Below are 22,474 nucleotides of genomic sequence, written 5' to 3' on the forward strand. Positions count from 1 at the left end.
GAAAAGAAAAAAAATTTTGCTACTGCTGGAAGCGCTCTCTTTTAAGACAACGCTCCAAAGGTGTAGCTCTCTGGGCCTGTCCATGCAAAAGACAAACGAAGCATCAAACCTTTATGGGAATGGTTCTGCGGTCTCGAATCACTCGCCCAAGTTCGATCACAGACTGCATCCGGGACACTGCGCTCTCCGTGCTCTTGTCAATCAGCTCCTCCCTGACGGCAGACGTGGGGCTGAGAGGGACCCCAGGAAGGGGAGCCCATCCCAACGACAGGGGCACGGAGTGTGGAAGGAGCGGCCCCTCCAGCCCCTCTGCAGCCTGAGGAGCAGCTACCACATGAGCCCTCCTGGGCCCAGGCGAGGCTTCCACGTCATGGGATTCTTACCGAACATGGGGCAGCATGAGGTAGTGGATGCTGCGTGTGTCCTTGTCCTGGACAGAAACGGGGTCCATCAGCAGTTTTAGATTCTGGTACATCAATTCGGTGAGAAAAGGTGTATAGGGGGCCTGCATAAGGACAGAGGACATCATTAAGTGACCTCAGTCACAGGAAAAGAGCAGCTCCACGTGAGTGGACATGACCCTACTTTCTGAACCTGGTAGGATGGACACCGTGAGGCGCAGCAACAGCGGGAGAGCCAGAGCCCCGAAGCAACCCAGAGGACGTCTGTAATAAGAGCAGGAGCCCCGACCACGACCCAATGTCCCCACACCTCAGAAACCGCGTCAGGGAGCTGCGGAAATGCTTCCTAGGATGAAGGTGAGTGAGGTCAGACAAGAGGCACCAGGCACAAGGCAGGTCTTACTTGTGTGTTCAGGAGTGAACAGAGGGTTCACGACCTCAGGCTGGAGGAGCAGTGATAGGACACAGATGTTTAGTAAAACATCGTCTGTGACGTATTTGTGTGGTTAGATATCCATTCAAAAACTTCCCTGTTCCGATGACAGGGACCCGCGTAAAGATGAGGTGTGTGCTCACAGGGAGCCGTGGCTCTGCTGTCTTGAGGCCAGCACCCTGACCCAAAGGGTGCCACCAGTGGTGGGCAGGAAGAACCCAGCTCTGGAAGCAAATGTTTCTTAGCCCTTCCTGACACAGATGAGCTAACAAGATTTCTGAAAAGGAACTAGGGATTAAAAGTTGTTTTAAAACTCTATTTTTTTTTTAAGATTTTATTTATTTGACAGAGAGAGACACAGCGAGAGAGGGAACACAAGCAGGGGGAGTGGGAGAGGGAGAAGCAGGCTTCCCGCGGAGCAGGGAGCCCGATGCGGGGCTCGATCCCAGGACCCTGGGACCACGACCTGAGCTGAAGGCAGACGCTTAACGACTGAGCCACCCAGGCGCCCCTCTTTCTCTTTCTATTTCTGGGGGGGACAAGTACAGCCTAGCTGCAGACGGAGGGCGCTGCAGCGCCAGGGCTAGAGTTCCAGCATCTTACCATCAGTCTGCACAGAGACAGCAGGACACTGAACAAGGTCTCCAGGGCCATAACGCAGTCTTCCACCCCGTTTTCACCCTGGTGAATAAGCAGCTCACATTACTTAGACTGTTAGAACCCAGCTGAATGAAGAGAGGTGACCCCCCCGAGAGTACACAGGGCACAGAGAGGACGGCGGAGCCAGGACAGGCGGCCACAGCACAGTGTCCGAGGTCGGGCAGGAGGCCGGCGCGGGCCCTGCTCTCCCCACCTCTGAGCCCAGGTGCCTGAGGACCTGGAGGCCGCACCTGCGACTCACATGCAACACACGTGAACGGTTACGAACAGAAAATTTAAACTACTTTTAGGTAAGATTTCTTATTCACAAAAAAAGTGGATACACTATATATTTCAGAAATAATGACACTAACTCACTGTAGGAAAAACACAAAGGTTATAAAAAAAGAGAAGTCAACCATAATGAAGTTACACAGAGACAGGTGCTGTAAACAGTGCAAAGTGAGCCCCTCTGCATGGGGGTGTGTTGTGTATGATCTATGTTAACAAAAATGAAATTACTGTTTTGTGAAGGGCGTTCATCATTCACACATTGGGAGGCAGGCTGGTGGGCAGTCGCATGGGCACCGTCATGGTCTATGCGCAGCCTCAGGGCCTAGGACGGGACTCAGCCCACATGCCCAACAGGTTGTCCATAAATAACTGACCCTCTAGAGGAAGAAGCGAGGAGGGTCCCACTTGAGGTCACAGCCATTCCTGGTGACATCTGCATGTATCTGCATGACTTCCTTTCATGTTTTAAGAGAATCTGCTCAGTTCAGTCTTGTATGGCCCTGAGACTTTCCCTCCGACAGGACATGTCCTTAGCTGTCTTGAAAATATGCAAGCGGACTTCTAGAACTTACAGGTTCCTATCTATCAAATGGTGATAAATATAGTTGACTTACAGTGTAAAAAGGAGAAAAGAGAAAGAGCTTCAGAAACTGAGAGCACCTGAAAACATTCCTTTCTCTTCTGGCTGCACTCATGTTTCTCGACAGTCACCCTCCCACACTTCCGCCGGTCCCAACAGCAGCCTGCGTCCATGCACTCACCTTCAGCCTTCTGCGGTTCATCCTGACATACCAGTTGGTTAGGACATCCACAAACTTGACCAGGCGAGGCACCACCGTATAGAGCCTGTAAGCTGAAAGCAGATGATCAGGTCTACGGTGCGGTGAGGGCTGGACGCAAGATAGAGCAAGCGGCCCTGCCACCCGAGGGCTGCCACGCTTGCTCAGGAGACAGGAAGAACCAAAGTGACACAACCCTGGTGGCATTCCCCGAAGATGAACGACATGGCCATCAGGGTGTCGAGGGGTGCACACAAATCACCCTGTGAGTGCGTACAAGCTCCCGTGGTCAATGAGAAAAACAGAAACCCCAGACCTGGGGTGGAGAGGCCACAGCTGCATGCCTGACCTCCTTCCACTGTGCTACCCTGAACCTCCACTAAGACACCCCAGACGCACAGACAGCTCTAACCAGGGGCTGAGGCACACCACAGGCCAGCACTTTCCAACCAGAGTGACTCTGCCCTGATGTCTGGAGAGACATTCCGGCTGGGGAACTGCTCAATAATGCAGAGCCCAGCAGCCCCCTCCAGAGAATGCCTGGCCCAAGCCGCCAGCAGAACGGGCTCCCCAGGAAAGGACAAAGGTGTGAGGGCTCCCGAGGAACTCCGAGGGCAAGCAGGGCGGTGAAGGTGCTCAGCCAGTCTTGTTTAAGGTGTGGGCCTATTTTTAGGATTTTCCCATTCACCTCCCTGTAACCGATACTCTCCGTTGCACAAAAACAAACACCAAAACCAAGAATAAGACCAACAAGTATAAAAAAATACAACTTATATTAATGAAAAGTGTTCAGTGACTGTTAAGAGGCCTCTGGTCCAAACTACCACGGTGAGAAGCTGCCAACGGCAGAGGGCGGCTCACAAAGACCAGAACTGAGGTGCCAACGGCCACTCACTCCCTGAGAGGCGACGTGGTGATCAGAGGCCTAGCCTGAAGGAAAGAGGTGATTTCTAGGGCTCACTACACCCCTCACCTTCTAGGAGGCCAGAGCTCCCTGTGCTCAGGTGTCGACCCTTGGAGGGCACACAGAACCCTCAGAGCGTGAGTGTGCTGTGCGTGGGAGCAACATCACGGCTGCCGGGCTCCCTGATGGGAACTGCAGACACTCCAGAGCTCAGAACACGATCCATGAGGGGCTGAGGGTACAAAGCCAGCAGGCCGTGGCACTGGAGTACCCAGAGCAGTCGGCCGTGGGAATAACCTCGGCCTGACCTCTTGTTTCCAGGGAGATGGACCCCAGCCGGCATGCTCAGGCCATGGCTCTGCTCTGCTGTCCGCAGGCCCGTTTCCTACACTTCACATCACTCAGAAGGGACAGGGGGACAAGGACTGTGAGCAGGTGTCCTGGGGTGTGCGGTGAGCTCTGCCTCGCATGTTCATTTCCATCTTCACTTACGTCAATTTGTCCAGCAGCTTGTCCAACAGTCATGTGGTATTTCTGATACATATTTAACGGGTGGGGGCAGGCTTCAGGATGCCTGACAGCCTGGGGGCGTTTCCTGGACTCATCATCCTCTTGTGCCAAGTGCTGAGGCCATGTGCCTGCATGACCGCAGCGTGCTGGGGCAGGCTGGTTAACCTCGTCAGGGGACACGCAGGGGAGGAGTCTCTCCTCCCCCGCCCACCAACTCTGTCGGATCCATGCAGCTATCCTACTTTAGTAGTTTCTGGAATTTCTCACCCAGACTTATAGTTTGTTCTGTCTCCAGCCTCGAGGAAACCAACATAACCTATGTTTCCAACCTGTGTCTAAGACCCAATTCGTTGTTTTTAGGTAACAAATATGGGGAAAACATCCACCTCATTACTATTTTTCTGTATTTCCTAATTTTTCTAGACTAGACAGGGCCTACTTATTTAATAATTAAAGTAGACTAAAAAATGCACGCTAACAAGCACTCCTTGAGAACCTACTGTCTGCCAGCTACTCTCTGAGCACAATCTCTATTTGAGCCTTGTAACACCACCACCAGGCACTTGTCGGAGAAGGAAACTGAGGCCTAAGGACTTTGGGCAGCCCCTGCCAGAGGGAAGAGGTGGTGCAGGTGGTTTGAACCGTGGAAGCCCACGTGGTGTCTGTGGCCAGCGGGGTGAGGCTGAGCCGACTCCCAGGCCTCAGAGCAGCATGTTTCTACAACAAGTCTTAACAAAATCATATTTGACGGGTAAAAGAAACAAGAATTTATCTACTGTTCTGTATCTCTCAAAATGTTTATAAAACTTCCTCTGTGTTTAAAAGAAACACAGGTGTAAGTATTGAAAGGGGAAATAGAGAAGAACTCTTATTCCAGGAAGATGACCCAAGAGAGTCATACCTGCCATTTCGGTCTCAAAGAACCCAACCAGCGACTGCATGCAGGACAGGATCCACCGGTCTGTGATGTTGGCACTTTCTTTAACTGTGTTCTCGTTGTAGAGGAATTCCATTTCTTCCTCCTGGGAAGTGACGATTACTAAAACATTCTGCATGCTTAGGAGAAATTACTGTACAGAAATGAACTCCTTACACCACTTAAGCTGAAAGGAGCCCACAACAGCAATCCACAAAACCCCAGACCCCACTGGCAATTTAAATTTCTGATTCTCAGCAATATTTTCCAAATAAGCTCTAAACTTGGGATATTAAGTCCTCAGTTAATTACGTTTTTGACTGCTCTAAACACAATTTAGGAAAAAATTATTCCTTTGTATCAAAAGTGATTATGAGTTGAGAAATATTCCAAAATCTTGTAAGTGTAGGGTTTAGTTACTTTACCCCTAACGAAGGAAAGCTAGTAAAGCTGGCTAGGACTGGACGATTATCTATAGACTGAACATGAGCACTAGAAATTAACGTCCCTCTGCTTAAATTGTCCATTCTAAATAGCATGCTCTGTCCCAGTCCCCTTTCCTTTGCAAAACCCTCCTCGGGCTGAAGGTCCACTCCACCTGCGCAGCGCCCCCCCCCCCCCCCCGCCCCCAGCAACACCTGGTTGGTAGGGCAGCAGCCGCGCTGACTCCGGCCCTGACCTCAGAGCCTGGTGGCCAGGAGGGCGTCTGACTGCCAAGCCCAGACGAGCCCCGCCCACTGTGCTCCGGAGTCCCCCAGCAGCAGGCCTGTGGGGACCGCCTGAGGCCCCCCGGCCCTAGCGGTGGCAACAGCAAAGGCAGGAGCAACACCAGGACCTGGGGAGATTGCCTGCCCTCCTCAACGCACAGGGAGAAGCCCGAGTCAGAGGTGGCTGCAGGCCAAGAGCCAGCCTGAGTGCGACATTCACAGCTCAGGCCTCCCGCCCATTTCCAGAAAGGGTTAACGTTGCACGACAGTCACAGTAATGTACACAGTGATTCTACTGTAAGGCGTTGGACGTAAGAGATGAGGGGTATCGGGGTCTGACCCCAGAGGGAGCCCTGAGAGCAGAGTCAGGCATGTGGGTGTTCAGATGGTGCCCTGTCTTCCCTCCTAACAGCCCAGCAGAACGTCTCTCACTTTCAGAGTCTGGACCCTGATGCCTCAGTGAGCCCGGCAACAAGCAGCAGCCTTTACCAGGTGCTCCCACCCTGGGAGCCGTGGGCTCTTCACCCCGACCCCACCCCCAGCAGCCTTGGTTCCATGGGGCAGGGGGGCCAACCGGGGAATGAATGAACCTCCCACGCAGCTCTTCTGCGGGGGCAGCCCCAGTGTCCCGCCGAGGCTCTGTACCGACGCCCCCCCGGCCCAGGGCTCTGAGCCCCACCCACGGAGCTCCGTCCCTAGCAAACCCACCGACCCAGGTGACGGGACCCCGCCCCACACCTTCTGCAGCCTCAGGACGCTCTGGGTGAAGAAGCGGTAGGCGTTGTACCAAGGGAGGAGCACGTCCTTCAAGACGTCACGCACACCCTCCTCCTTAAATCGGAGATTTTCTGCCCTCACCACAGGGGAGTTGATCAGATACAATCTGGGTGAGGAAAAACAGTACGTGGAAAAGGAATATACAGATTAAAACAAGTATTCTTTCTGGACATGTTGACACTGCAAACACCCAACTTGGCATTTTTTTATACAAAAGGAGAGAATTATGAATACTCTTCTTATGGTCAATTTAAAACTGACAAAGCTCTGACTTTGTGCAAGAGACCCAGTGAATAATAAAGGGGAGACATAACCTCATACCAAAATATGGCCCTCAACCAACCTGGAAGCATGCCCCGTGCCAGTCAGTGCAGGCCTCGGGGTGGCGGGCCTCCTCCCCAGACAATACCCGCAGGCACAGGGATTCACAAAAGGAGTGGCCAGGAGTCCTCTGCCGGCACAGAGGGGCTCCCAGAGGGAAGAGGCCAGGGAGGTCGCTAGGCACCCTAAGGACAGTCCCCTCTACAAAGAATTATCTGGCTCACTTGTTAGCAGTGCCGAGGGGCAGGCTAACAGCTAACGGGGCAGCAGGACACCCCGTTAAGTGCTCCTAGGCAGCTGTGAACATGCTCGGGCTCAGCCCCTGGGTGTGGGTCTCCGTGTCTGCAGCAGGAGGATGCGGAATGAAACCGTTGTGGCTCCTTTCCACCCCAACACTTAATGGGCACGACGAGGACCAACGTTTCAAGCAGTGGCTCACATTTCCCTAAAAGCTTTTCAGGTTTCATTGTTATTTGCTCGAGCTTCAATAAATCTCAGACGGCTCTTTTGAGGAGTAAGCGCAGACATGAAATAAATGGCCAACAAGATGAAGAGCCAGGCAAGGGAATGAGGGAGAAACCCAGCAGCAGCCTGGGAGCAACACAGGTCCTGGTCCTCACAACACCTCTGGGCTTCCAAATGCTCGTCACTGAGAAACTACCTTGTGGGTTCAGAGCCAACTCCACACCAATGTCCTGCCCCGTAGCAGAGACGTAGTTTGAGAAAGCTAACTATGAACCAAACGAAAGGAACACAATTAACAGAACAGCGAAGCTTACATAAAAAGGACATTAAAAACAGGGCACAGCACTGGCCTGTACCTGAGGGCGTCGGCACCGTATTTATGGATGATTGAAAGTGGATCCGGATAATTCTTTTTTCGTTTGCTCATTTTTTGACCATCACTTGAAAAACAAAAGGGAGATGCCAGTTAAATAAGTCACCATTACAGCCTAACTTTATATGCGGTTACAGGTTATCTGCAAATTAGAATACAGAAATGCAAGTGGGATAAGGGCATAACGATAGATTGTTAACACCTGTGAGCTTCTTGCTGCAGTCCACGGTGAGTCAGCGGAGAAGCTAAGAACACAGGGCTCAGCATTTATTCCAGAGAAATGAAAACTTGTACTGATGAAAAACCTGTAACGGAAGCTCCTAGCTCTATTCATAGTCAGCCGTCACCGGAAACAACCCCAGGTCCTTCAGCAGGTGAGGGGTCCAGCTGTGGTCACCCGCCCCATGCAGCACTGCTCAGCCATGGGGAAGAAGGGACTGAGGACACACCCATCCTGAGCAATCTCCAGGATCCCACTGAGTGGAAAAGCCAGTCCCTGAGGGCCTAAGTGGTGTGATTCCATTCCCGTCACGTATTTGAAATGACAGTTACAGAGATGGGGAGCAGATTAGTGGTTGTCAGGGGCTGGGGGCGAGGGCGGAAGGATGGGGGGATTACAGAAGGACAACAGGGGGGTCCTGGGACGTGGAAACAGTCCAGTACCTCGACTGTGCTGGTGGACAGGGACCTGTGCATGTAATGTGTGCGCAGCCGTACACCGCGGCACACAAGTACACGTAAAGCGCGGCGTCGGAGGGGGCCTGGGCTGTGTTAGCAGCTGGCTGGGGTGGTGTAGCCCAGTTCTGAAAAACCTGACTTTCCGGGGAAACTGGGCAAAGCACACAAGGCTCTCTGTTACTGTTTCACAACTGCATTCAAATCTACAATTCAATAAAATTTTCAATTAAAAAAACCCCCAAAAGCAGACTGCCGAGCCAGACTCCCTGGGTGTAAAACGTGAATTTACCATCACTTGCTGTGTGACTTTGACAAGTTGCTTAATTTTTCTATACCTCAAATTTCTCAAATGTCAAACTGAGGTAAGGAAAGGACCCATCTTGGGGCGCCTGGGTGGCTCAGCAGTTGGGCATCTGCCTTCAGCTCAGGTCATGATCCCAGGGTCCTGGGATCGAGTCTTGCGTCGGGCTCCCTGCTCAGCGGGGAGCCTGCTTCTCTCTCCCCCTTGCTCGTGCTCTCTCTCTCTCTCTCAAATAAAATCTTAAAAAAAAAAAGCGGGGGGGAGGACCCATCTCAAACAGTTCTGGGGCTTTGATGAGAGAAGATGTATAATGTTCACAACACGGTATCAGGGGCCGTCCTCCCTCAGACAGGACATGAGGCAGGGTATCTGCATAAATGTTTTTTCTTATTTTATTAATTTGTGTTTTTTCTGTTATGACTATAGACAGTAGAAGAAAAAATAAGACTCCCCTATGATCCCTGAAACCTCTAGAACCCACAGCTTCCTCATGTTAAACAGAGGTTAACAAAAGTCTTCATTAAAGGACCAGGACACGCACCTGGTCCAGCCCTCCATGACAGATGTTGTCTTACTGCCCGCAGCATCACAGGATGCATGCCTCCCCCGCCCCCAGCTCCCCAACCTGCCCTTCTCCCTGGGGTAGGGGGTGTGTGCAGACCCACACTGGAGACAAGAAGTGAGCAGGACGGGGTGGGATGGAAAGGAAGAGCAGCAAGAAGTGTAACAGCAGACGAAGGAGAAGAGCAGGAACAAAGCTGGGGCGATCCTAAGTTCCTGTATTCACAAAGAATGGCTACATGCACCTGGACCATGGCTGCCAGACCAAAGGAAGCCAGGCACCGGGACTAGCCATGACCCAAGGACGTGCACCTGCCTTGCCAAGACGAGCCCGTTCACAATCACGTTCCTGAAAGGCGGCTGTCCAAAGAGAGCGGTGGCCAGCACCAGCAGGGTGTAAAACCTGTAAAAAACCCAGGAAGAAATAGCTCAGCAACAACAGAAAAGGAATCTAAGCATAGGGAAAAAAAAATCTGTGCTTACTTATTGGATGGAATTTCTATTTTAGATCAGTTACACTTCTTAATAATCACTTATAGCAAAGGTTCTTAATCCGATAACACATTAGAATCATTTGGGGCATGCTGAAAAATCACACAGGACCTACCACAAACCGATCAGGTTAGAAAAAATAAAATGTGGTTTATAGCGAATAAAGGCCTGGAGTGAGGTACTGACCCCAACAGTGGAGGATAGTACTGTTGTCCTCCCTGGGGGGGCAGCCGACAGCCACAAGGCAGAGGGGGGACAGTGCTGGGCGGCCTATCAGGACCTCCAGATACGCCAGGCTGCAAATCCAGAGACGTGTGTGCCTTTAGCACAAGGTCACATGGGACAGTCTGATGACAAAAGATAGACATTCTCACCCAAAAGTCAGAAGGCAGAGCACGTAGGAGCAAAGACATCTCTGCTCCGCATGCTGCTGACTGCTAGCTAGCTTGTTCCAAACTCTACCACGTCCCTGCAGCCACCCCAGTGAGTGAGGCTCTGCTATCATCTCCAAGCTGGTTTTGCATCCCCAGGACATGATGGGACATGGACTGACATCCCTTCCTCTGAAGGCAGGTCAGGGGGACCTGGCTGCGAGGACACGCAGCCCAAGCCTGAGGGAAGGGGAAGGAGGCAGCGAACACCTACAGATCCACATCAGGACTGTTAATGGCTGGCAGACATCCCCAGGCCTCAGACAAACGACTTACTGGAGAGGCTTCTGGCCTTCCCTAAGAAGGTTTTGGACCTGTTCCTAAAGAAAAATGGATTGGACGCTGAGAAGAGCACCTTCTGGAACATTAAGGTTGGAATTCAATTTGTGACCTCCACTGCAAGTGTCAAAGCAATGACACCAACATTCCTTAAACACTTCTGCAGCATCACCACTAATCAAAGTGTCATTAGGGTGCGCCTGGGTGGCTCGGTTGGTGGGGCAACTGCCTTCGGCTCAGGTCATGGTCCTGGAGTCCCGGGATCGAGTCCCGCATCGGGCTCCCTGCTCAGCAGGGAGTCTGCTTCTCCCTCTGACCCTCCCCCTCTCATGCTGTCTCTCTCTCTCTCATTCTCTCTCTCACATAAATAAATAAAATCTTAAAAAAAAAACAAAGTGTAATTAGGATCTGGACGAGCCAACCTTTTCCTGCTTCAGAAGATGATGGCATGGCTTTAAACAGGCACCAGACAAAACCAATGCCGAAATCCTCCCCCGCCGTGGTTTGTCTTTTCCCCCAGTCCGGATTTTTAAACTGTTAATTTTATAAGGCTAGCCTTAACATCTGAGTACATTTCCAATCAACCCTTAAATTTGTAGCACCCAAACCATTATCTTGTATGTAAATACTCATTAAACATTTGAGTAAATGATTTAAAATAAACAAACTGGGCGCCTGGGTGGCTCAGTTGGTTAAGCGACTGCCTTCGGCTCAGGTCATGATCCTGGAGTCCCTGGATCGAGTCCCGCATCGGGCTCCCTGCTCAGCAGGGAGCCTGCTTCTCCCTCTGACCCTCCCCCCTCTCATGTGCTCTCTCTCTCTCATTCTCTCTGTCTCAAATAAATAAATAAAACCTTTAAAAAAAAACAAAAAAAAAAACAAACAAATAAAATAAACAAACTAAGCACATGTATTGTTTTGTATCACTTAATCTTCGAATATAACAAATCTCTCTATTCCAAAATGTCAACGAAATAATTCAAACTCTAAAACCACAGCTGAGAGATCCCAACTCCAAAGACACTTTAATAGAACACTTGGTGGTGAGAGGCAGAGGGCAGCAGCAGAGCCTGTCTCGTTTGACACAATCTCCCCAGGACCCAGCTGATAAATGCCAGGTGCTCAGTTAAATACCTGTGAAATCAAATCAAATCTGAAAGAATAAGAACATACCATCCTCTGGTCTGGTCAATGCCTTCGGCAATGAAGTCTGCAGGAAATGCATCATCAAACTCCCTCTTGTTTTCAAACGGATAATGAACTTGAGCATAGGGCATGCTGCCGCTCTCGAACCAACAGTCAAACACTTCAGAGACGCGACGCAACACTCCCTTCCCACAGCGGGAAGGGATGGTCAGATGGTCAATGCTAAGAAATGAAGCAAAGCCACTTCTATTAATTTTAACCACGAAAGAACTTGCAGTTTAATTGCCAAGAGGAAACACAATGCTCTGACGAGATTTCACAAGCATCTGCAAAGAGAAATACTGGCAGTTATCACAGGCTTTCAGAGGCACCGGGAAGGCTCAATCCGGGGGATTTATACCAAAGTCGCCCCACATCCAACTCAAGGACAGAGGCCACCCTTCCTCAACATGACATGAGTCATCAACACTGTAATTCAGTAAACCAGTATTTGATTTCTACACGTAGCTCCGTAATCTGCTCCAGAGACCACGTCAATGCTCTCTGACAGTACGGAAGTGAATCGAACATTCAGAAACTGACCTCTCTCTGTGGAGATCAGAGATCTTTGCTCCCGACAGTTCTTCAAGTTCTGCCATCGATCCAATGCATACTACCTGTCAAGGCAAAGTTAAAAAACAAGAGAACCTCAGAGCCAGAGATCACAGAGCTTTAATTCACACAGCATTCACACTTAGTTTTAGAAACCTCTGACCTTCAGGACAGTTGTCACTAGCGTGGCTTACACTCATGAAAGACTGCAGGTCACTGAAGAGGTGAGCGGGCTCCACTACTCGGCCACCTACCACTGTCTCAGGAGTCCCTACGTGGAGAGGACCTAACAGTGTCATCTCCACACGCACATGCTGAGGGCTTACTAGGTCCAAATCTCTGCCCAGTATAACCAGCGTAAGTGAAACGCCTAGACTGTGACTCTGAGCCATCTCAGTTTCTTCCTGACACCTGAATTTGGCTCCTTAATCTGGAATCTTTCCAAGTCAAAGCTAGAACTAAATTACCAGATCCAATCAATGAGATCACAAGACGTCACGTAGGGTTATGTCCAGGCAAGGAGGCTTCCCTCAGCTCAGCTGCGGCCCTGACAGGGTCCACACGGTGGGGCAGCCCCAGCAGGAGCTGCTGTGGGTTCTTGCCTGGGGCGTCTGCTACCTAGGGAACACCACCTTCTCAGCCCTTCCAGTCCAGTCCTGGGAGGTCTGACTCCGCTCTTTCACTGCCGTCTCTCAGGTCTCTGTGCTCTAACAGTCTCTGTGCTGGACAGAAGCCGCCATTGGGGGTACAGCTATAGACCCGTCACGTATTTACACACACAATCACTTGATTTTATATATTCAAGGTTGGCAATGCTTTTGGTAATGTTTTTTAAGCCTTCCTTTTTAACCGCCATGAGGGGGCTTTCACATGCTGTAACTCGGTGCAGGTCTGGACTTTAAGACTGATCATCAGTTACTCACAAGGAGAGAAAAAGGGGTGAGCAACAGAAGAAAAACAATTCAACAATTCAACAGAAGAAAAACAATTCAATTTCCTGAGAAAAATAGACATTTCTTCTTTACTTTTATACAGAGGGAGATTTAAAAAATCACATTTAATAAAACTAAAGTAAAAATAAATTTAAAAAACCTCCCAAATTCTTATTTATGTGATTCTAGGAAGGAATAAATAGAAACAGATGAAATAAAAAAGGGGCAAAGAAAAAAGAAACTACATCCAGATGTACAAATGAAGTGCTTCAGCAAAAATCAACATGAGAATGCATGGCCCGTCTCACCTCCTCGAAGTCATCGCTGACCCACAGGGGGATGGGGGTGCCCCAGTATCTGTTTCTGGAAACTGCCCAGTCACGTGCATCTTTCAGCCAATTTCCAAATCGCTTCTCTCGCACAAACTCTGGGACCCTGCAATAAACAGGTCAGACAGCCAATGCCTGAGAACATTAGTAAGCAAATTTGTAAATTAGATCTGCATAAACCTTTGTATACGCTCTGTGGACCTACTGCCCTAGAGATGCTGCGCTCACTCCCAGGAGGACGTCTTCTGTGTGGACAGCACAGAAAACTCACGGAGCTACATCTATTGTGAATTCATCCCAGGAGATGCTCTGTGACTGGAACCCCCTGCGAGGGGACAGCTGCAGCTCTCGACCAGACCTAGTCTCCGGGGCGTCCACACAATACTGCTTCCACTGACACTCATTGGTATGGGCTCCCAGCCGCTAGTCTCCGGGGCGTCCACACAATACTGCTTCCACTGACACTCATGGGTATGGGCTCCCAGCCGCCACAGAACAGGCTGGGCTACAGCGGGCTGGTTGGTAGCTGCCTCCTGAGGCTCACGGGCAGGCTCCTGCCACTGCACTCTAGGCTCCAGCAATGAGGTAATTCCTTAGAATGCAGCTGCTCACCTAACCGCCTCGGCCTGTGCCATCCCTCCACCATGATAACCTTCACCCTATAGCCTCCCCTCCCTCCCCTCCCCTTCCCCCAAAGCTTCGAGTGCCCAGGACTAGTCAAATGGCTCCTTATCCTCTGAGGTTCAGCTCTGCAGGAGATCTACCTAAGCAGCAGGCTGAGTTACAGCACCCCCAGCCCCACACATCCTGTTCTCTCAGGCACCCCAGTTGAGCCCTGTATTACAAACATCAGTTTATAGGCCTGCACTCTCAACGAGGCCACAGCCTAATAGTTCACATCCAGCACTTCACACTGTAGGGCAACTGAAGAGCTTCACAGGAATAAAAATGAAAAACTGCTTTTTCTTGAGAAGTCAGGGTCAATTTGCTAGAAAGTACAAAAAGCTTGTTCATGGGGCTTCTGGGTGGCTCAGTCGGTTGAGTGTCAGCTCAGGTCATAATCTCAGGGTCATGAGATTGAGCCCCGCGTTGGGCTCCATGCTCAGTGTGGAGTCTGCTTAAGATTTTTTTCTCTCCTTCTCCCTCTGCTCCTCCCCACCCCCTGCTCGTGCTGCGCTCTCCCTATCAAAAAAAAAAAGAAAAAAGCAATAGTTCATAGTAGTTCCTGATCTCTTCCTTTTACTGCCCTGAGATTCTCCTCATTCTTCCAAAATGAAATGCAGTTTTTAAGTCAGGTTCGATTCTTGTAGAAGTAAGAAACAGTGATCACCCTCAGAACTCTCAGTGAAAAACAGTCTTCTGTAATATGCAGATTCAGCCTTACTTCATTCAGCCCTACAGGTTGGAGTAACACCTCCTTGCGGGTCACATACTAGCTGAGAGCAAGGCTTCTGTCCCAGTAGCACTCATCGGCACACATCAAGAGCAGGAAGCACAAATGGCTTCTGTAGGTATATTCAAAAATAAACATTTATCCTGAAAATGACTATTTAAGGCTAACAGAAAGGCAAAATGCTCCCTCCATATGCCTTATCATAGGAAGGATGCTACTTCTTATAAAACTATTTAAATTATTCTGTGGTCCTGAAAACATAGACTCAAAGAGAGCTACAGAATTCTTACAATCTGGGAGAAGTGTGAGCACATGACACAGGACAGTGTGAAGATACACAGCTCACTGCTCACCAGTAACACAGGTCGTTGTTCTTCAGGAGCTGGTCCACCATGTGCTCCACCCGCACGAACCAGCTGGGCACGGCTTTGTAAATCAGGGGAGTGTCTGACCTGGGGAAGCAAAAATGCAGCACACAGCTCGTCAGACTGAGGTACGCAGGCACCCACGGTGAGACCAACCTTTAGTTTCTTACTGACATCACCCCCATCGATTTGGCCTTCTGCTAACACTCTTTTTTTTTTGCAAACACTAATGCCTACGTCTTGGTACTGGTCATCTCCCTCCACAACACCAAGAAGGCAAAAGCTTTAAAGAACAAGAAAGAAAATATGGTTCTGCTGGTGTGTGATAGCTGTCTAAGAAATGACGTCAACTTCAGCAGAGGCAATGTGGGAACAAACTTGATGGCACCGAGCATTCCAATTCCACGCACATCTTCACAGCACGATCTTGTATTCTAACTTGTGTCACGTTCTATCTCTTGCCAAGTTCCACTGGGAAATTTTAGACGTATGTCTCATCCTAAAGAAATGTGGCCCCAACACAAAACATCTGTACATGTCGATACTTCCCAGACAACTGCTGAGGAAACCAGGAACTAACACTCATGGAATTCAAGAGGGCAGTTTCCCCACACTAATCGTAAAGCATACAAATGAGAGGGGAACCGCAGACGGCAGAACGGACACACACGCTACGTGTCCCCCACAGGCCAGAAGCTCGAGCTGTAAGTCTTCGCTTTCTCTCACCTCCAGCAGAAGGGGTAACTGTGAGTGAAGGTGCTGGAGACAAGAAGTCGGCCTTTTTCCTTCAGGGTCCTGATGATGTTTTTGTCAGCATCCTGTTTAAAAAATAAAAATCTAGCCATTAAAATATCCTGCAATACTTAGTAACACAAGAGAACTACATATATCACTGCAATCTGATATTCTGATAACTCTATACCATGAATAAAAAGCAAAAATAACACATGTATTATAAAAATACTCAGTCCACATTTGAGGCACAAACTTTAGGTATCTTATTAAGCACTTCCACACCATGTGAGGCAGTGAAGTCCTCCACCAGCAATGATGGCCCCAAAGCCTCAGAGCTGCTTCAGGAGTTACCAGTCAGAGCCCAGTCTCACTGATTCCTGCCTGTGAAACTACAGCTTCCTCTGAAGATACTAGACCCTTAAAATGTGGCTGATAATATCTATCTTTTCTGGTTTTATGTGCTGAAACAAAACAAAACAAAACAAAACAAAACAAAACCAACTTCCTGGAAAAAAAATCCAGATATGGAAGCTATTTAATAAAAAGCTGATTAAAGAAAGAAGTATGATGAAACCCACACCTTTCTCTGTCACAGAGACACAGACCTTCACATACTGTCCCATGAAATCTGTCACTTCTGCCGTGAAACAGCCTGAAGCATCCACAGGGCAAACAGGAGAAGAGTCTTTCTGAATGATGTTGAAGTCCATACAGACCCGGTAGTCGTCCTGGGGACAAAGGGAACAAAACAGGCTGAGTGTGTATGAGACAGGAGTGTGGGAGGTGACGGATTTACAAGAGAATGCTTCAGTATTCTGACTCATAACCGTATTGGACTTTAATTATCCTCTCAGCTGACAGGACCACTCAGAGAATCCCAGAGCCTTATAGTTGGACAGGGATTACATCATCTTCCCGGCCATTATGTCACAGACCCCTGTATACAGCTGGGTATCCACTAAGGGAGGAGGAAGACGACACACATGTATCCCTGGTGAACACAGATGCAAAAATACTCAACTTCATAAACTCCACTCGACACTACAGTAAAAGAATCATTCACCACGATCAAGCGGGATGCAAGGATGATTCAGTATCCACAAATCAATCAACGTGATACATCACATTAACAAAATGAAGGGTAAAAACTCTATGATCCTCTCAACAGATGCAGAAAAAGCATTCGACAAAACTCAACACCCACTTGTGAAAAAAACTCTCAACAAAGTGGGTTCAGAGAGAATATACCTCAACATAATAGAGGCCATATATGAAAAACCCACAGCTAACAACACACTAAATGGTAAAAAACTGACAGCTTTTCCTCTACACTCTGGAATAAGATAAGGAAGTCCACTCTCACCACTTTGTCAACATAGTACCGGAAGTCCTAGCCAGAGCAGTCAGACAACAAAAACAAATGAGACATCGATATTGGTAAGAAAAAAGTTAAACTGCCACTTGGCAGATGACATGACTACATATAGAAAACTCTAAACACTCCACCAAAAAACTATTAGAATAAATGAAATCAGTAAAGTTGCAGGATGCAAAATTTATATACAGAAATCTGATGTGTTTCTATAAACTAATAATGGAGTAGTAGAAAGAGAAACTAAGAAAACAATCCCATTTACAACTGCACCAAAATTAACAAAATACCTAAGAATAAACATAACCAAGGAGGTGAAAGACCTGTACTATGAAAACTATAAAATACTGATAAAAGAAATTGGAAGATGACAAAGAAATGGAAAGACATCCCATGCTCATGGACTGAAAGAACAAAATTGTAAAAATGTTCATAGTACCCAAAACAATCTACAGAGTCAATGCAATCCCTATCAAAAGTCTACAGCACTTTTCATAGAACTAGAACAAATAATACTAAAATTTGCTTGAACCGCAAAAAATTCCAAACGCCCAAAGCAATCTTGAGAAAGAATGAAGCTGGAGGTATCACAATCCTAGATTTCAAGGTACCCTACAAAGCTGTAGTAATCAAGACAGCATGATACTGGCACAAAAAGACACACAGACCAATGGAACAGAATAGAGAGCTCAGAAATAAACCCACGCTTATACGGTCAATTAATCTACTACAAAGCAGGAAAGAATATACAATGGGGAAAAGACAGTCTCTTTAATAAACGATGTTGGTAAAACTGGACAGCTACATGCAAAAGAATGAAACTGGACCACTATCTTATACCACACACAAAAATAAAGGCAAAACTGATGAAAGACCTAAATGTGAGACCTGAGACCATAAAACTCCTACAAGAAAACATAGACAGTAATCTCTTGAACAGCAGCCAGAGCAAAACATATGTATGGTCATGTCTCCCCAGGCAAGGCATTCAAAATAAAAAATAAACTACGGGCCTACACCAAAATAAAAAGCCTCTGCACAGTGAAGGAAATCATCAACAAAATAAAAGGCAATCTACTGAATGGGAGGAGATATTTACAAATGACATATCTGATAAAGGGTAAATATCCAAAATACATAAAGAACTTATGCAACTCAACACCCAAAAAAGCAAACAATCCTATTAAAAAATGGGCAGAGGACCTAAAGAGACATTTTTCCCAAAGAAGACACTGAGATGCTAACAGACATGTGAAAATACGTTCAACATCACTCATCAGGGAAACACAAATCTAAGCCACAATGAGGTATTACCTCACACCTGTCACGGTGGCTAGAATCAAAAATACAAGAAATAGTAAGTGTTGGCGAGGATGTGGAGAAAAAGGAACCGTGCACTGTTGGTGGGAATGTAAATTGGTGCAACCTCTCTGGAAAACAGTATGGAGATTCCTCAAAAAATTAAAAATAGAAATATCATATGGTCCAGTAAATCCAGTCCTGGCTATTTACCCAAAGAAAATGAAAACACTAATTCAAAAATATACATGCACCCCTGTGTTTACTGCAGCATTATTTACAATAGCCACGATATGGAAGCCGCCCACATGTCCAATAGATGAGAGGATGAAGAAGATGTGGTGTATATATACAATTACTCAGCCATTAAAGAATGAGATCTTGCCATTCCTGACAAGATGGATGGAACTAGAGGGTATTATGCTAAGTGAAATAAATCAGACAGAGAAAGACAAATAACGTATGATTTCATTCATATGTGGAACCTAAAAAACAAACAAAAAACCCACACATACCCAGTATATGACAAATAAATACATTTTAATAGGAAAACCTAAACCACAATTCAAAACCAAGAAGTTTTCTTTTTATTATTTATTATCAGTGCAGCAATCATACCAGCTGACCCTAAAATTATGAATAACTAAAATCTGACTAGTTCTTAAAACCCAGTAAACAGTATCATCAAGAATGCTTCCATCATACTGAATACTGACCAGGTATTCGGTGATACTAAGGAAGCATTAACTTTATTGAATACAACAGTGGCATGCTGGCAATATTAAAAATAAAAGGCTGTATCAGTCACAGTTGTGTACAGAAGTATCTGCAGATGAAGAATAGGATGTTGAGGATTTGTTTCAAAACCCTCAGGCCAAAGTGGAGAAGGTGTGGGGGGAAGAGGACAAGGTAGAGGAAAGAAGAAACAGACTTCCCAAATGTTTGCAGCGGGATGACATGAACATCAGGATTTATTCTAATACCTCTTTACTTCTGTGTATATTTGAAGATTTCCATAATAAAAATCTCTGCAGAGGTTAAGTGTGAAAGTAAAATGAACGCAGTCAGACTAGCTTCACTCCCACTGCAGAACAGTCAAGCCCAAAGGCATTTGTAGGTCCCCAGTGCGCATTTTATTCATACACAAATAACATCAACAGGATTGCATTTTTAGAAAAATTACTCTGGGCAAAATTTAAAATTGGCCACACCATACAGCTTTGAGGAGGTCAAGTTCTGCTCTCTCAGCACAGTGTTTGCTCAAGAGCACCAGGGAGGTGCAGCACCTCTCCACACTGACGGTCACGGTGACTGCGTGAGTGGACGCCCTTTCCAGAACTCACAGAACTGCATACCGGAAAGAGCAGAGTGCATGGAGAGTAAATTATGAATGAATGCAAACACAGGGTGCCTTTCAGAAAGACAAAATGCCCGGGAGCACCCAGCATTTAGCTCACCCTTTTCAGAGATTAGCTCAGGGTGAGAACGAATTGCAGACATAAGTTTGATAAACCATGTTTGGGGACAGCGAGCCTGAAGAGTTGGACCGCATGGTGTACCCAAGAATGAGGTGCTCGACATGCATGCACGACTCAGTGGCCGTGACACGCCCTTCCCATAGACACCCTGCGGGACTTCCAGTACTCACAGCACCGAAGTACGGAGCCTGGTGCACCACTCCCGTGCCCTCGTCCTCCTGCACGTAGCCATCGGCAAGCACCGTGAAAGCACCGTCCTCCTTGAGCTGGAACAGCAAGGCCAGCAGGCACAGTAAGTGAAAGACCGCCTCACCTCCGGTCAGTCTCCTAACAGTGTCCCGTAAGAACCGGAAAACACTGGGTTTTAAGTAAAGCTAGTCCCTTTTCAAAAAAATTTATGTATTTAAGTAATCTCTGCACCCAACGTGGGGCTCGAATTCCCAACTCCAAGATTAAGAGTCACACCCTCTAACCGACTGAGCCACTCAGGCGCCCCTAGTGAGAATTTTAAGACAAAACACATCCAAAGTAAAATATATTAAGATACACGAGAGAAGAATGTAGCAATGACATTTTTCAGGAGAAACCAGAGGCATTTCAAAAAAGCTTTTTCAGATGATATATAAGTTCAGCCTTGAAGAGCGGATTGTACCTGAGCACATCTGACATTAAAGAAAGATGAGGGATATTGTAAAGAGGAGGAAAGCCTAATGAAAACACAGGCAGGGAGGGAAGAAAAGAAGCAAAGGAGACGTTGAAAGCAGTACTAGAGGACGGCCAAGTGGAGCACACTCAAGTGCAGTGTCCTGGCCACAGGCTCACGGGGAGCAGAGGGAAATCCATCAGCAGCAACGGGAAGGAGGAAGAAGGCCTTTACAGCTGACCCTTGAACAACGCAGACTGCAGGTCTACTTAAACATTTTTCTCCCTAAGAGTGGACAGCAGAAGCCACAAGGCATTTATTTCCAACTGCCGACCCCAGTCTCCAGGGGACCGAACTGAAGGTGACTGGTGCAGAGGTCATGCCTCGGCCCATAGAGCAGGGACAGCCCTGGCACCACCGCTCCAAGTCCTCTGGGAACTGGGCTCTGGGGCTGCATCAGGGCAGCCGTGGCCTGAAGCCCCCCTTGGCCAGGTGCAGACTCTCCCCTTAAGGGCATCCCAGCCCACGTGTGGCCACAGCTGCCAATGGCCATGGGGGAGCTGTCCTGTGCCCCTAGGCTGCTGCTGCCGCCTGCAGGCCTGCTGGGCAGCTGCCAGAGCTGCTGAGCCAAAGCCACCAGGATGCAGGGCATTGCCTTCCTGCTGGTCATCTGTTCCCGCCTGGCCCACCAATATGTGGATTTTTTGGGGTTTATTTTTAGTGAAGAAGTTTCCTTTATTCCTTGTTTTCTAAGAGACTTAAACACAGGGAAGCTGAGTTTTATTAAAGGCTTTTCTCCTTTAGCCTATTAAAACAGTGAACTGCATTATAGATCACCGAGTACGATTCTTAAAAATTCCTACTTCTCCACATCATGCTGCAGTTTTAGTATATGCCATGTTCAACTCGGCAACTGTTCTTTGAAGTGCTACATATCTCCTTAATAATTATTATTATATATTTATAAGTTAATTAGTATTTGTGCACAAATGTTAACTTTTAGGTTTATGTATCGTGGTTCTGCTAATCTCATAATATGGAAAGTTGGCTTTCTCTATTCCAAGACAGTATAAACAACAGAAATGTTCTTTTAAAAAGATGCGTTAGGACTTTGTGTCTTTTGGTGGAGAAAAACTTTTTATATATACTTAATGGTTGAGAAAACAAAGTGTTCAGAACTGTTTAAAACACCAAGAAGCTTTTTTCAATTAGTATACGTATACTACTAAAAATACTACTACGTATTTTCTCTTCCTAATGATTTTCTTAATATTTTCTTTTCTCTAGCTTATTTTTAAGAATATAGCATATAACACACATAAAATACAAACTGTGTGTTAGCCGACTGTGTTACTGGTTAAGGCTTCTTCTGGTCAACAGTAGGCTATTAGCAGGGCGCCTGGGTGGCTCAGTCGTTAAGCGTCTGCCTTCGGCTCAGGTCATGATTCCAGGTCCTGGGATCGAGCCCCGCATCGGGCTCCCTGCTCAGCGGGAGGCCCGCTTCTCCCTCTCCCACTCCCCCTGCCTGTGTTCCCTCTCTCGCTGTGTCTCTCTCTGTCAAATAAATAAATAAAATCTTTAAAAAAAAAAAAAAAAAAGTAGGCTATTAGCAGCTACGTATGGGGGAGTCAAGAGGCACTGTGCCGGGGCTGGTGCCACTGACCCCATTTTTGTTCGAGAGTCCACTGTAATTGGAAGATGAGAAACATGGGAAAACACTCAAGGTGCACAAAAATGAAGAGACAGATATGAGCGATATTGTGGATAGAGCCCAAATGGCAGAGGTCCACCTGCATTAACCAAACTCTATCCCTGAATAGACAGGGATCAATGGGAAATTCCTGCTGACCCTATTCTTTTGGTGATGGTGGTGGGGCTTGCCACTATGGATTCTCTGTTGTCAGAAAATGAAAACTGCACAAAACAGCTC

At 47.6% G+C, this 22,474-nt stretch overlaps 1 protein-coding gene across 2 annotated transcripts in view; it reads right to left on the bottom strand.

Moving 5' to 3' along the window:
* IARS1 (isoleucyl-tRNA synthetase 1) overlaps positions 1 to 22,474 on the bottom strand; it is a 67,495-nt gene that overhangs the window by 21,441 nt on the left and 23,580 nt on the right. For both annotated transcript variants that reach the window (XM_036073939.2, XM_036073943.2), the window contains exons 10-24: positions 20,072 to 20,167; positions 16,358 to 16,480; positions 15,744 to 15,835; positions 15,006 to 15,104; positions 13,239 to 13,365; positions 11,990 to 12,063; positions 11,435 to 11,629; positions 9,376 to 9,462; positions 7,503 to 7,586; positions 6,322 to 6,466; positions 4,862 to 4,982; positions 2,529 to 2,620; positions 1,438 to 1,515; positions 384 to 505; positions 110 to 212 (exon numbers count right to left, since the gene is read on the bottom strand). In XM_036073939.2, the coding sequence (XP_035929832.1) occupies positions 110 to 212; positions 384 to 505; positions 1,438 to 1,515; positions 2,529 to 2,620; positions 4,862 to 4,982; positions 6,322 to 6,466; positions 7,503 to 7,586; positions 9,376 to 9,462; positions 11,435 to 11,629; positions 11,990 to 12,063; positions 13,239 to 13,365; positions 15,006 to 15,104; positions 15,744 to 15,835; positions 16,358 to 16,480; positions 20,072 to 20,167 (1,638 nt within the window). The remainder of the gene's footprint in view (positions 1 to 109; positions 213 to 383; positions 506 to 1,437; positions 1,516 to 2,528; positions 2,621 to 4,861; positions 4,983 to 6,321; positions 6,467 to 7,502; positions 7,587 to 9,375; positions 9,463 to 11,434; positions 11,630 to 11,989; positions 12,064 to 13,238; positions 13,366 to 15,005; positions 15,105 to 15,743; positions 15,836 to 16,357; positions 16,481 to 20,071; positions 20,168 to 22,474) is intronic.

This window comes from Halichoerus grypus, chromosome 14 (assembly GCF_964656455.1).
Source record: "Halichoerus grypus chromosome 14, mHalGry1.hap1.1, whole genome shotgun sequence".
NCBI lineage: Eukaryota > Metazoa > Chordata > Mammalia > Carnivora > Phocidae > Halichoerus > Halichoerus grypus.